The sequence below is a fragment of the Bos taurus genome, chromosome 14 (genome assembly GCF_002263795.3).
Source record: "Bos taurus isolate L1 Dominette 01449 registration number 42190680 breed Hereford chromosome 14, ARS-UCD2.0, whole genome shotgun sequence".
Classification (NCBI taxonomy): domain Eukaryota; kingdom Metazoa; phylum Chordata; class Mammalia; order Artiodactyla; family Bovidae; genus Bos; species Bos taurus.
The window spans coordinates 76,011,605-76,025,134 of NC_037341.1; the positions used below are offsets into that span (position 1 = coordinate 76,011,605).

General features: G+C 40.3%; 1 protein-coding gene across 1 annotated transcript in view; it reads left to right on the forward strand.

The window, feature by feature from the left end:
- The window catches only part of CNGB3 (cyclic nucleotide gated channel subunit beta 3), a 189,631-nt gene that overhangs the window by 97,210 nt on the left and 78,891 nt on the right, over positions 1–13,530 (forward strand). Inside the window, exons 6-8 of the mRNA XM_015474554.3 lie at positions 205–413; positions 8,092–8,142; positions 13,411–13,497. Coding sequence (XP_015330040.2) covers positions 205–413; positions 8,092–8,142; positions 13,411–13,497 — 347 coding nt within the window. The remainder of the gene's footprint in view (positions 1–204; positions 414–8,091; positions 8,143–13,410; positions 13,498–13,530) is intronic.

Consider the following 13,530-nt stretch of genomic DNA (forward strand, 5'->3'; position numbering starts at 1 on the left):
AAGCTGCTAAGATCATCTAACATCCCTCTTAAAGCCCGGCGCCTCGGCTCTAGTGGCAGAACCTCGTGATTGCTGTAAATAGAGCCTCGTACACAAATCCCTTATCTCCAGAGGGGAGTGCCCCAACTTGACCAAACTAAGCAACAGAATTATTTTAATGTTCTGTACCTGCCATGTGGGTTGCTCCTGTCGCTTTTTTTCCAGATCGATTCTATCTCCTGTGGCTCTCACTTGTCACCATCGCCTTTAACTGGAACTGCTGGTTTATACCCCTGCGAGTGGTCTTCCCGTACCAGACACCACACAACACACACTACTGGCTTATTACAGACCTCATATGCGATACCATCTACCTCTTCGATCTGCTATTAATCCAGCCCAGGCTCCAGTTTATGAGAGGGGGAGATATAATAGTAAGTAGGGGCTCGGGAGAAGCAGAAACTGACAAAGGAATATCAAAGACTGAACTACAAAAAAACAATTAATGTTTGCTTGTTGTTAATTTAACGTCTGAGGGACTGCATGAGTGGGTCTTTAACCACTGGAACCATCAGTTTAGTAACGACCATAACAAAACAACCGCTGAGTTCTCCCCTGTGTGCTGGGAACCATGCATCTCCCTGTGCTCTAGTTTCCTCATTTTAAAAATAGCAACAGTAGTACCTTCATAATATTGATGGGGAGACTGGATGAATTGATGCCCGTAGGGCGCCTGCAACTGTGTCTGCTGCCTGTCTTCTTTCCGCACTTCACTTTCCAGACTCATCACACCTCATTCCTCAGCATCAAGCGCCCTGTTTGATCCACCTGAGAAAGAGCATTCTCACCCTCATCTTCAACTGGATTTATTCTTACTGTTGAGGGAATTTCACAGTTAATCCAATCAATCTAAGGCAGAAAGAGAAGAATAAGTTTTCACAAGTACACACCCAAATCTCTTACACTCCCCTGCCCCCCAGGGCCCTCCCCAGCTCACTAAAAGGATGCTTCCTTTCCAACGCACGTGCCCTGTGATATCTTCGTCACAGTTCTGGGGAGCGCTGCACAGAAACAGACCCTCCAGGGCCACCCTGGGGTGAGCACAGCAACCGAGTGCATGGCACCCTAGGCTCGTACATGTTTTTGAAGATAAGAGGTAGGTTCCTTGATTTCCTGAATATTTTCTTTTAAATCCTTAGATGATTTTAAGTTATCAAAAAGCTGAAAGGAGTAGTTTTGCTTTTGTTTTGTCTTTTTTTTTCCTTTAAAAATACCATTTGATAGGGAGTGCCTTCTAATCAAAACCACAATGAGGTACCATTTCACGCCAGTCAGAATGGCTGCGATCCAAAAGTCTACAAGCAATAAATGCTGGAGAGAGTGTGGAGAAAAGGGAACCCTCTTACACTGTTGGTGGGAATGCAAACTAGTACAGCCATTATGGAGAACAGTGTGGAGATTCCTTAAAAAACTGGAAATAGAACTGCCTTATGATCCAGCAATCCCACTGCTGGGCATACACACTGAGGAAACCAGAAGGGAAAGAGACACGTGTACCCCAATGTTCATCACAGCACTGTTTATAATAGCCAGGACATGGAAGCAACCTAGATGTCCATCAGCAGACGAATGGATAAGAAAGCTGTGATACATATACACAATGGAGTATTACTCAGCCATTAAAAAGAATACATTTGAATCAGTTCTAATGAGGTGGATGAAACTGGAGCCTATTATACAGAGTGAAGTAAGCCAGAAAGAAAAACACCAATACAGTATACTAACGCATATATATGGAATTTAGAAAGATGGTAATGATAACCCTGTATATGAGACAGCAAAAGAGACCCAGATGTATAGAACAGTCTTTTGGACTCTGTGGGAGAGGGAGAGGGTGGGATGATTTGGGAGAATGGCATTGAAACATGTATATCATATAACAAACAAATCGCCAGTCCAGGTTTGATGCAGGATACAGGATGCTCGGGGCTGGTGCACTGGGATGTCCCAGAGGGATGGTATGGGGAGGGAGGTGAGAGCGGGGATCAGTATGGGGAGCACGTGTACACCTGTGGTGGATTCATGTTGATGTATGGCAAAACCAATACAGTATTGTAAGTAATTAACCTCCAATTAAAGTAAATACATTTAATTTTTAAAAAAGAAATCTTTCCTAGGAAGAATTCTAAAGGCCAGAGCTAAAGTTATTGCAACAATCTATTCAAACCATTCCTTGTGCAGACTTCAGAGCACCAGTTAAGTCGGCACTCCTCTAAGCACGCTGGCAGGTTGACGAACGGTGATGACGGCACACAAATAAGAAGGAAACACCACGCAAGAAAATGAGCGCTAATTTCAACCTCCATTAGATGCACAAGAAGGGGAGAAAAATCAATGTTTGACAAATGGAAAATGACAAAATCAGCAAGGAGAAACTTTATTTTCAATTTTCGAAGACATCTTTGCACATAATGGAGTGTTAAAACCAAGAAAAATAACCAATAAAAATACACTCAATGGGCTCCATTTAAAACTCATTATCACAAGCCACAAATATAGAGCAGGATCTAATTGCTTCGTTTGTTCAAATGAAGTTTAATGGTTTCTTTAACTCAGAGTAGGTAGTTTTAGACTTTAAAACTTTGATTACATGTCGCTAAGAGGACGATCCGGAGAAGGCGCTGGCAACCCACTCCAGTACTCTTGCCTGGAAACTCCCATGGACGGAGGAACCTGGTGGGCTGCAGTCCATGGGGTCGCTGAAAGTCGGACACGACTGAGCAACGTCACTTTCACTTTTCACTTTCATGCATTGGAGAAGGAAATGGCAACCCACTCCAGTATTCTTGCCTGGAGAATCCCAGGGATGGGGAAGCCTGGTGGGCTGCCGTCTATGGGGTCACATAGAGGCGGACACGACTGACATGACTTAGCAGTAGCTGCAACAAGAGGACGATCCAAGTCGAGTAGCCAAACTGAGAGTCTCACTGCAGTTGAGCTATTCATGTGACCTTTATGTTACACCTCCAAGTTATTCATTCATTCAACAAACATTTATTACATACCTACAGTTACCAGATATTCCAGGCAGAGTACAGAAATATTAATTCCTGAAAGGCTTGAGGGAAAATAGATACCAGATTGAGTGCTGGAGGCCGCAATAGAGGGAATGGTGAGTGTTTACAAGTTTTCCATAGTATTTATGTGCAATATCTTTCTTCTGAAAATGGTGCTCCATAGAGAGCAGAATTTTGATTCAAGGACCAAAAAAAAAAAAATCTCTTTTAAAAATTTAGGAAAAAAAAAAAAAAAAAGATGACAGCCCACCCCGACTGGGCAACCTAACCAACAAGCAACCAACTTGTTGGCATAGAAAAAAAAAAAAAAAATCTCATTTAAAATGTCCTTCATTGACAGCAGGAGTAGAGCTGGCAATGACCGTCTGGGTTATTTAGATGAGATTTGCACTCACAACACTTTGCTGAGCCTGCCAATCACAAGGATCCATGGAAACCCTCAGCACCTTCTGTGAAAGAGGTGAAAGCGTTAGTCTCTCAGTCATGCCTGACTCTGTGACCCACGGACCATAGTCCACCAGCCTCCTCTGTCCGTGGAATTCTCCAGGCAAGAATAGCCATTTCTTTCTCCAGGGCATCTTCCCAACCCAGGGATCGAACCCAGGTCTCCTGAATTGCAGACAGATTCTTTACTTCCGAGCCACCAAGGAAGCCCTTCTAGTGACCACGTCTATCAGGCCTGCCCTTAGAGTCAACTGCCTTTGGTGATTTAGTTCCTATTTATAAACTGATCTGAAGAAAATTAACCACTCTCTTCTCTTTGCTCTGCAGATTTTGCTCATACTTCTGTTATTTACTTGGTATATAACCATTAAGCTCACTATGACGTAGCAGAAATAAATAGTAATAGACTAGGATCAAGTTTCACCTCTGAAATTAACTTAGAATAATACTTGAAGAAAATAAATTCACCCTTTCATTGTGTACTATCTTTGTCATCCATAAAACAGAACTATTACACCCACCTCATAAACTTATTGTGAAGATTAAATAAGACAACGTGAACACCTAGCCATGGTCTGGCTTCTAGAAGGTGTGCAGTAAAGTGCTGACTGAATCAAATGATGAATGTCCACACACTAACTTCCTTTCATCTCCTGTTTGTATATGTGGTCTCCTTTCTTACCTGATAAGTCTCCTGAGAGTAGGGACAGCATTCAATTAATTTCCCTATTTACCTTAGGAAATCAGAGGATATATTCCAGATATATTTGAAGGAGTGCGTGAATGGCAGTCTTAGCTCAAGGATCTTTTTTTTCTCTTGAATAACTATTTAATCTACATTGTAGTTATTTTATGGGCTTCCCTAATAGCTCAGATCGTAAAGAATCCATCTACAACACAGGAGAACTGGGTTTGATTCCTGGGTTGGTAAGATTCCCTGGAGGAGGGCATGGCAACTCACCCCAGTGTTCTTGCCTGGAGAATCCCATGGACAGAGGAGCCTGGTGGGTTACAGTCCATGGGGTTGCAAAGAGTCAGACACGACTAAGTGACTAGCACTTTCACTTTTCACATTTTAAAAAATAAGTGCTTAATTGTCCTCAGTTAGCAAACTGATCTTCAGAAGGCTAACGACGCCAAATATATTTAATGTGCCAAGAAGAGAGGTTTTAGAAACCCCAGACGGCATTTTCATATAATCTAGCAAGTTTTCAGAGAAGGCAATGGCACCCCACTCCAGTACTCCTGCCTGGAAAATCCCATGGATAGAGGAGCCTGGAAGGCTGCAGTCCATGGGGTCGCTGAGGGTCGGACACGACTGAGCAACTTCACTTTGACTTTTCACTTTCATGCATTGGAGAAGGAAATGGCAACCCACTCCAGTGTTCTTGCCTGGAAAATCCCAGGGACGGGGGAGCCTGGTGGGCTGCCGTCTATGGGGTCGCACAGAGTCGGACATGACTGAGGTGACTTAGCAGTAGCAGCAGTAGCAGCAAGTTTTAGCACACTTCCATTTATTCCATCATAGGATCAGAGACAACTCTGAAAGCAAAAGTATGAATATGCTAAGAAAATTCTTCCAGAGTTGAAGGATATGGTTACACTTTAACATAACTTCTTAGCACTTGAAATGTCTGCTTGTTCCATATAAGCTTTAAAGCAACTGACTCATCTTACTCAAGCTTGGTACTTGATTCAACATAAACTTATATATACATATCTGTGTCTACCTGTGGCTCAGGATGCCATTTTGTTTCAGAGAAAACAATTGTTAAATAAGTTTGTCGTTTATTTTCTAATACACTTCTGTAAAATTTGATAAGTAAAATGAGGTGGTGGGACAGGAATTGGAAAGTTAGCTAACCGATTTTCAACACTGTTCAAGAGCAGCTTAAAACTTCTGAACATGGACAGCCTGGATAATAATGTTAGAGGATGCTGCTTCCATGTGTCCAAGTTATAATACTTTGGTTGAATAATTAATAATACACAGTTTCTTCCTACCTATAGCTAAAATCGACAAATATAAACTCAATAGTAGTAGTAATAGTAGTCACTCAGTCATGTCCGACTCTTTGCAACCCATGGACTGTAGCCCGCCAGGCTCCTCTGTTTGTGGGATTTCCCAGGCAAGAATACTGGAGTGGGCTGCCATGCCCTTCTGCAGGGAATCTTCTCAACCCAGGGATCAAACCCACGTTTCTTGAGTCTCTTGCAATGACAGGCAGATTCTCTACCACTAAGACCATCTGGGAGCCCCATCAGTCCAACATTAGCATTAACTCCTTTAGGTCTGAATATGAATGAATGTCTTTCTATTACTCTACCTCTTATCACACATTCAGTGCTCATCCATTATGTGTTAGACATTGTGTTAGGAGCTGAGAAATGGAGGACAAAGATATGATCCTTATCTTTTTAAGTAGCTCAGAGGATGAAGGAGAAATAAACAAAAGAAAAACGGTGGCGTTTTGTGATGTGAGTCATGACATAGGTGAGCCCTGGGTGCTATTTGATACAGAGAAAACCATACAAAGGAGGGAACACTTGGTCCACATTCTGAGGAATGAGTTGAAATTGTCTGCACACCTTTGTTCCCCTAAGAAAAAGGAAAAAATATGTCCCAAGCTCTGGGAACAGCAAAGTCAAGGCATCACAGTAGGAAATTTGGTGATGCACTTCTAAACAGAGTGAGTATGACATGCTGCAGGAGGCAAGTGGACAGAGTAGAGCTTTGTGTACATGAAAGGGAGCAGGTTTTTTTTTTTTTCCTTTAGGTCGTGTGATATCATGAATCAATAGAATTGTTAGTGATCTACAGCGATCATCTCACTGCCACTGTAGAACTGATCTAAGAGAGCATGACTCAAGGCAAGGAAACCAAAGCCAGAGGAGAAAATAGGCTTGAGAACAGGGCTGCCCAGGTGTCGTGAGTGGTAAAGAACCCACCTGCCATTGCTGGAGACCTAGGAGATGTGGGTCTGATCCCTGGGCATGAGAAAATTGTAGGAAGGAGAACCAGTAGAACTTGGTTGCTGGTTGGATGAGAGCTGAGCGAGAGGGCGTGGTGTGGGCTCATTGACTAGGGAGATGATAACGTGCGTGGGATACTCAGTGAGAGAAGGAGTGTGGTCAGGCTTCAGGGGAAATGGAGATGATGCTGAATTCACGTTTGTTGTAGGCTAACTTTGCGATTAGCAAAACTGATAAGTGAGGAGCCAATTGCTGGACAGGTTAACAGCTCCAGAAAGTGGTATTAAATGGAGGTAGAGGTTTGGTAGCATCAACATACCTAGTGACTTTGAAACTCTGCAAGTGGATGAAATTTCCCAGGAAGTATAATTAATATGAAGAGAAAAGAGAAGAAGGCTGAAACCTGGGAAATATTGACTTTTAAATGGTTAGTCAAAGAATGCAAGTGGGACACTGAAAAGTTGAAACTGAAGAAGTAAATTCTGTATAGACAAGACAAAATACGCTCCATATTCCTTTACTGACATTTAATAGGATTTAAATATGGCCACTCTTATTTTGTTTTGCTTAATAAAGACCCATATTTTGAATTACACACTTGCACATACACGGAAGTATATTGTATAATTATTGAGAAGAAGAAACTCAGCCTAATACAACTTCATCTGTATAAACTTTGTTAAACAGGCTGCAGTTTTGAAATGAAGCAGTTTTTTTCAACTTCTTCAGTTGAAACTGAGGAAGTAAAGAATGGCATTACAGATTCTTGGGAAAAAGAAAGTTTAAAATTGTCCCCAAAAAGTCAACTGCTTCAAAAGTTTTCTTCATCTCTTTGTTCCTTTACCTGTTCATCCACTCAAATATTTATTGAGCTTTTAATATTTATAGTCACTAGTTATACACAGTTGCTAAACAAAATCAACCCTGTCCAGAAATACATTATCATTCACAGAGTAGACCGATTTTAAATAAATGGGAACGAAAGGTATGTGTGATTTCAAAACACAGTGAATGCCATAAAAGAAAAGTGAAAGTGAAAGTCGCTAAGTCCTGTCCAACTCTTTGCGACCCCAGGGACTGTGTCCATGGAAGTCTCCAGGCCAGAATACTGGAGTGCGTAGCCTTTCCCTTCTCCATCGGATCATCCCAACCCAGGAATCGAACCGGGGTCTCCTGCATTGCAGGCAGGTTCTTTACCAACTGAGCTATCAGGGAAGCCCCACCATAAAAGAATGATAGTGTTATAAAAGACCCCCTGGGTGTGCTCATTAGGAGATCATTGGTGGCTTTCAAAACTGTAGCCTTGGTGAAAGTGAAGAAGTAAGCAAAAGTCAAATCACCATCAAATTACCGTTTATTGAGGAATAAATATGAGGGAAGGGCATAGAACAAAACAAGGTAGGCAACTCTCTAAGAAGCTTGAGTGTGACAAATAATTAGAAAAAATACAAAAAGAAAACAAAGCCAAGGAAGGTTTATTGATTTAAGGTATGTAAAGAGGAAGCATATTTATAGGCTGAAATTGGAAGGGCCTAATAGAAAGAGTTATAAATATTTTTAAGTGAGAATATATTTAATAAAATTGCATAAAATTAATATGAATTATAATGTATTTCAGGTGGATTCAAATGAACTAAAGAGACACTACAGGAATTCTACAAAATTTCAGGTAGGTGACTTACAATTCCAAAATCCAATATCATTTTGAGTTTAAGTCCATCCACAAATTTTTACCAAAAAAACTGCCTCCTTTCAAAACTGCAGCCTGTTTAACAAAGTTTATACAGATGAAGTTGTATTAGGCTGAGTTTCTTCTTCTCAATAATTATACAATATACTTCCGTGTGTGTGCAAGTGTGTAATTCAAAATACGGGTCTTTATTAAGCAAAACAAAGCAGAGTGGCCATATTTAAATCCTATTAAATGTCAGTAAAGGAATGTGGAGTGTATTTTTGTCCTGTCCATACAGAATTTTAGCCTCCAATTCATGTAGCAAGATGATGTAAAAGTCAACAAAATTGTTTCTACTCCTATTTCATTCTTGTTCATATAACATAAAATACAGTATGAAATAACTCAGGGAACCCTGCTCAATATTCTGCAATAACTTAAATGGGAAAAAGAATTTGAAAAAGAATGTACATATACATGGGCTTCTCTGGTGCCTCAGACAGTAAAGAATCTGCCTGCAATGCAGGAAGATCCTCTGAAGGAAGGAAGGAAATGGCAACCACTCCAGTATTCTTGCCTGAAGAATTCCATCGACAGAGGCTACGGTCCATGGGGTCCCAAAGAGTCAGACACAACTACACAACTAACACGTGTACATATACAAACATATACACTGCTGCTGTTGTTCAGTCACACAGTCACGTCCTACTCTTTGTGACCCCATGGATTGCAGCATGCCAGGCTGCGTCTCTCGAAGTTTGCCCAAGTTCATGTCCATTGCATCAGTCATGCCATCCAGCCTCTCATCTTCTGATGCCCTCTTCTACTTCTGCCCTCAATCTTTCCCAGCATCAGGACTTTTCCAATGAGTCAGCTGCTTGCATCAGGTGGCCAAAAAACTGAAGCTTCAGTTTCAGCATCAGTCCTTCCAATGAATATTCAGGGTTAATTTCCCTTAAGATTGAGTGGTTGGATCTCCTTGCAGTCCAAGGGACTCTCAAGAGTCTTCTCCAGCACCACAGTTCAAAGGCATCAATTCTTTGGCACTCAACCTTCTCTACAGTCCAGCTCTCACAACCGTACGTGACCACTGGGCAGACCATAGCTTTGACCATATGACCTTTGTCAGCAGAGTAATGTCTTTGCTTTTCAGTATACAATATACATGTATACATCCAACACCAGGGTCTCCCTGGTGACTCAGCAGTAAAGAATCTGCCAGCCAATGCAGGAGACACGGGTTTGATCACTGAGTCAGAAAATCCCATGGAGAAGGAAATGGCAACCCACTCCAGGATTCTCACCTGGAAAATCTCATGGACACAGCAAAATGGCAGGTTACAATCCATGGGATCACAAAAGAGTCAGACATGACCCAGTGACTAAACAACAGCATACATGAATATGTATAATTGAATCATTTTGCTGTACACCTGAAATTCACACAACACTGTTAATCACCTATACTCCAATACAAAATAAAAAACTTTTAAATAAGATAAAATCTCTAGAAATTGTTCAAATGGCATACAGCAAATAAAAAAAGAAGCAATTATATAGATAACATGGCACCTTCTTTTTTTCAAATAATTGTATAATATTATTTTTTCACCCATATGTAGTTTTTCACCAATAATTATCTGTTGTTGTTGCTGTTCAGTCACTGTTATGTCTGACTCTGCAACCACATGGACTGCAGCACACCATGCTTATTCACTGTCTCCAGGAATTTGCTCAAATTCATGTCCATTGAGTGAGTGATGCCATCCAACCATCTCATCCTCTGCCTTCCCCTTCTCCACCTGCCTGCAATCTTTCCCAGAATCAGGGTCTTTTCCAATGAGCTGGCTCTTCGCATCATGTGACCAAAATGCTGAAGCTTCAGATTAAGCAACAATCCTTCCAATGAATATTCAGTGCTGGTTTTCCTTTAGAATGGACTGTTTGATCTCCTTGAAGTCTAAGGGACTCTCAGGAGTCTTCTCCAACACCACAGGTAAAAAGTATCAGCTCTTTGGCACTCAGCCTTCATGGTCCAACTTTCACATCAGTACGTGACTACTAGAAAAATCATAGCTCTGACTATATGGACTTTCTTTGGCAAAGTAATGTCTCTGCTTTTTGATACACTGTCTAGGTTCGTCATAGCTTTCCTTCCAAGAAGCAAGCGTCTTTGAGTGTCATGGCTTCAGTCAGTGCAGTGATTTTGGAGCCCAAGAAAATAAAATCTGTCACTCTTCCATTCTATCCCTTTCTACTCACCATGAAGTGATGGAGTTGGACACCATGATTTTCATTTTTTCAGTGTTGAGTTTCAAGCCAGCTTTTTCACTCTCGTTCATCCTCATCAAGAGGCTCTTTTGTTCCTCTTCACTTTCTGCCATTAGAGTAGCATCATCTGCATATCTGAAGTCGTTGATATTTCTCCCTGCAATCTTGATTCTAACTTGTGATTCATCCACCCTGGAATTTCACATGATGGGCTTCCCTGGTGGTTCAGTGGTAAAGAATCTGCCTGTAATGCAGGAGACGCAGGTTTAATCCCTGGGACAGGAAGATCCCCTGGAGAAGAAAATGGCAACCCACTCAAGTATTCTTGCCTGGGAAATCCCATGGGCAGAGGAGCAGGCTACAGTCCATGGGGTCACAAAAGAGTCAGTCACGACTTAGCAACCAAACAAAAACACTGCATGTAAGTTAAATAAGCAGGGTGACAATATACAGCCTTGTTGTACTCCTTTCCCAATTTGAACTAGTCATTTGTTCCATGCCCAGTTCTAACCATTGTTTCTTGACCCATTTACACGTTTTTCAGCAGACTGTAAGGTGGTCTGATACTCCTATCACTTTAAGAATTTTCTAGTTTGCTGTGATCCACACAGCCAAAGGCTTTAACATAGTCAATGAGGCAGAAATAGATGTTTTTCTGAAACTCCCTTGCTTTCTCCATGATCCAACAAATGCTGGCAATATGACTTCTGATTCCTCTGCCTCTTCGAATAATTATTTACAAGGTAGTTTATTATCTTTTATTGTTTATCTAACTCTGAGAATTAGGCAGAGAGTTGAGGGTGATCCAAGCTTACCCAATCTGTATGACTGAACTCCAACTTCCCATTTCAAGGACACTACAGTGGCCTCAAACTTTGTAAAATACACAGATCTAAGTTTAGGTGCCAGATTGTCCCTGTTGGCAATCTATGGTGATTGTAATTTCTTTCGATCTGTTTTCATCTCCAACTAATTTTCTTTGTAAAAATTTCCCACAGACTTAGACATAGTCATAAAAGATCTAAACTGCTTTGATGAACTCTACAAAGAGAACTAACATTCTTTGTAAGTGCTACAAAGCTTATTTCAAACTCTTAATCACTTTCTTGAATTTGAATAAATGCAAATAAACTCACATATTTAATTTGGGTTTCTAAGTGTAAACTTTCACGTTTAATTGAGGTCACTTCTTTTGAATTTCCTTAGCACATCCCACAGGTCATGTGTGAAGTGAAAGCCAATCAGTCGTGTCCCACTCTTTGTGACCCCATGGACTATACAGTCCATGGAATTCTCCAGGCCAGAATACTGGAGTGGGTAGCCTTTCCCTTCTCCAGGGGATCTTCCCAACCCAGGGATCAACCCAGGTCTCCGACATTGCAGCCAGATTCTTTACCAGCTGAGCTACCAGGGAAGCCCAAGAATACTGGAGTGGGTAGCCTATCCCTTCTGCAGCTGATCTCCCTGACAGAGGAATCAAACCGGGGTCTCCTGCATTGCAGGTGGACATATAATACATGTCTTATAGCATTGTGTTATACCTATTTTTGTGCTTGGTTATGCTATCATTGACTGTTAATTTCTTGTGGACAGAAACAGTATCTTAACTCCAATGTGCTTTGCAAAGTTCCTTGTACAGAGTACAGTGTTGGTCATTAATTCAATTTTCTACAATTCAGTGAGAAATAAATCATCTCTATCTACACAAATCCATGACAATATGTTAATATCAAGCACAACTTATTGACTGTCTGCATGGAAAAGTCAAATGGGCCTTCAAGCAATTGGATGTTGAAATAGCACTAGACAAATCAGCGATTCTGTGCTCCTGCTTCCTCATTTATAAGACATTATTATAGTAACTCTATGTACACCTCTCAACTTGTCAGGAGGCCCAGTATCTGTAGGATAAAATCAATAAGGTTTGATGACATTATGCATTTTTAAGCCAATACTTCTAGTAAAGCATTTGTTTATGGTAACTAATCTGGTTGATTCAAACTGACAGTCCCATTTCTTTCCAATATCACTAGGCTTTGAAATTCTAGTACACAATTAATTACTTTAACTTTTCATTTCATATGTATGGCCTTACAGAAAATTCTTAACTGCTCTTAATTATCTTAAATAAATTAAATGTTTCTTTAATGTACCCTATTTTTCAAGATAACATAAAGATGAATGAAAATGAATCATTATCTTACATAAAAATTTTTATTGTTATCATTGAAATCAAGAAAGTATGCAAATATGATGCTGTCATCTCACAATTACCAAGGTAATATAAAGCCAGAATAATTTAAATACATCACATATTTAAAATATGTTTTTAGCTATAATGGTACTTTCAATACTTTCTCCCATCAGAACTGATAATTAATTATAAATGGAACTGATTTCTTTCCTCTCATCTCTGTTAGCCTATACAGTCTGTGACAGATATGCTCCCTGCTGTTTGTTGTTAACAATATGATCCAAAGTAGAGAGCAGTAGAAAGAACTGAAGCATCTGGATGTACCACCAACAATATAATCAGCCTGACCACTGGAGAACTGGTTGAAATATAAAAATCTATCACTACAATGAATGTCCAGTTGTTTCAAATAAAATCAATAATGAGCTTGAGCTTCAGTCCAAAAACCCCAAGTTCAAAATACTATTAAAATATATTCTAACAGTAGCAACCATGCCATCTCTGAAATACATATGACAGCTCAACAAAATTCCAGACAAATGTAACGCCTAAGCTTAGCAAGATCAGATGCATGAAGCTGGCAATGAAATTCATTGGCCAGAAGCTATGAAATAGTGCTCTTGTTTTCGTGGTGTTGATCTACCTTTCAGTGACACCATGAATATCTAACTGAAAACAATTTTATATTAAACAGCAAATAATTTGCAGTGACTAGTTAACTTTCACATACACTGTTATGTCCATTTATGTCCAAAACCTTATGTAATCACATCATAATTATGAGTATGTTCTTCCAACAGCTGGATATGGCATCAATAATGCCCTTTGATGTTTTCTACCTCGTCTTTGGGCTTAATCCAATATTTAGGACAAATAGGATGCTAAAGGTAAGATTACTATATTTAATTGTCTTCTTCTTC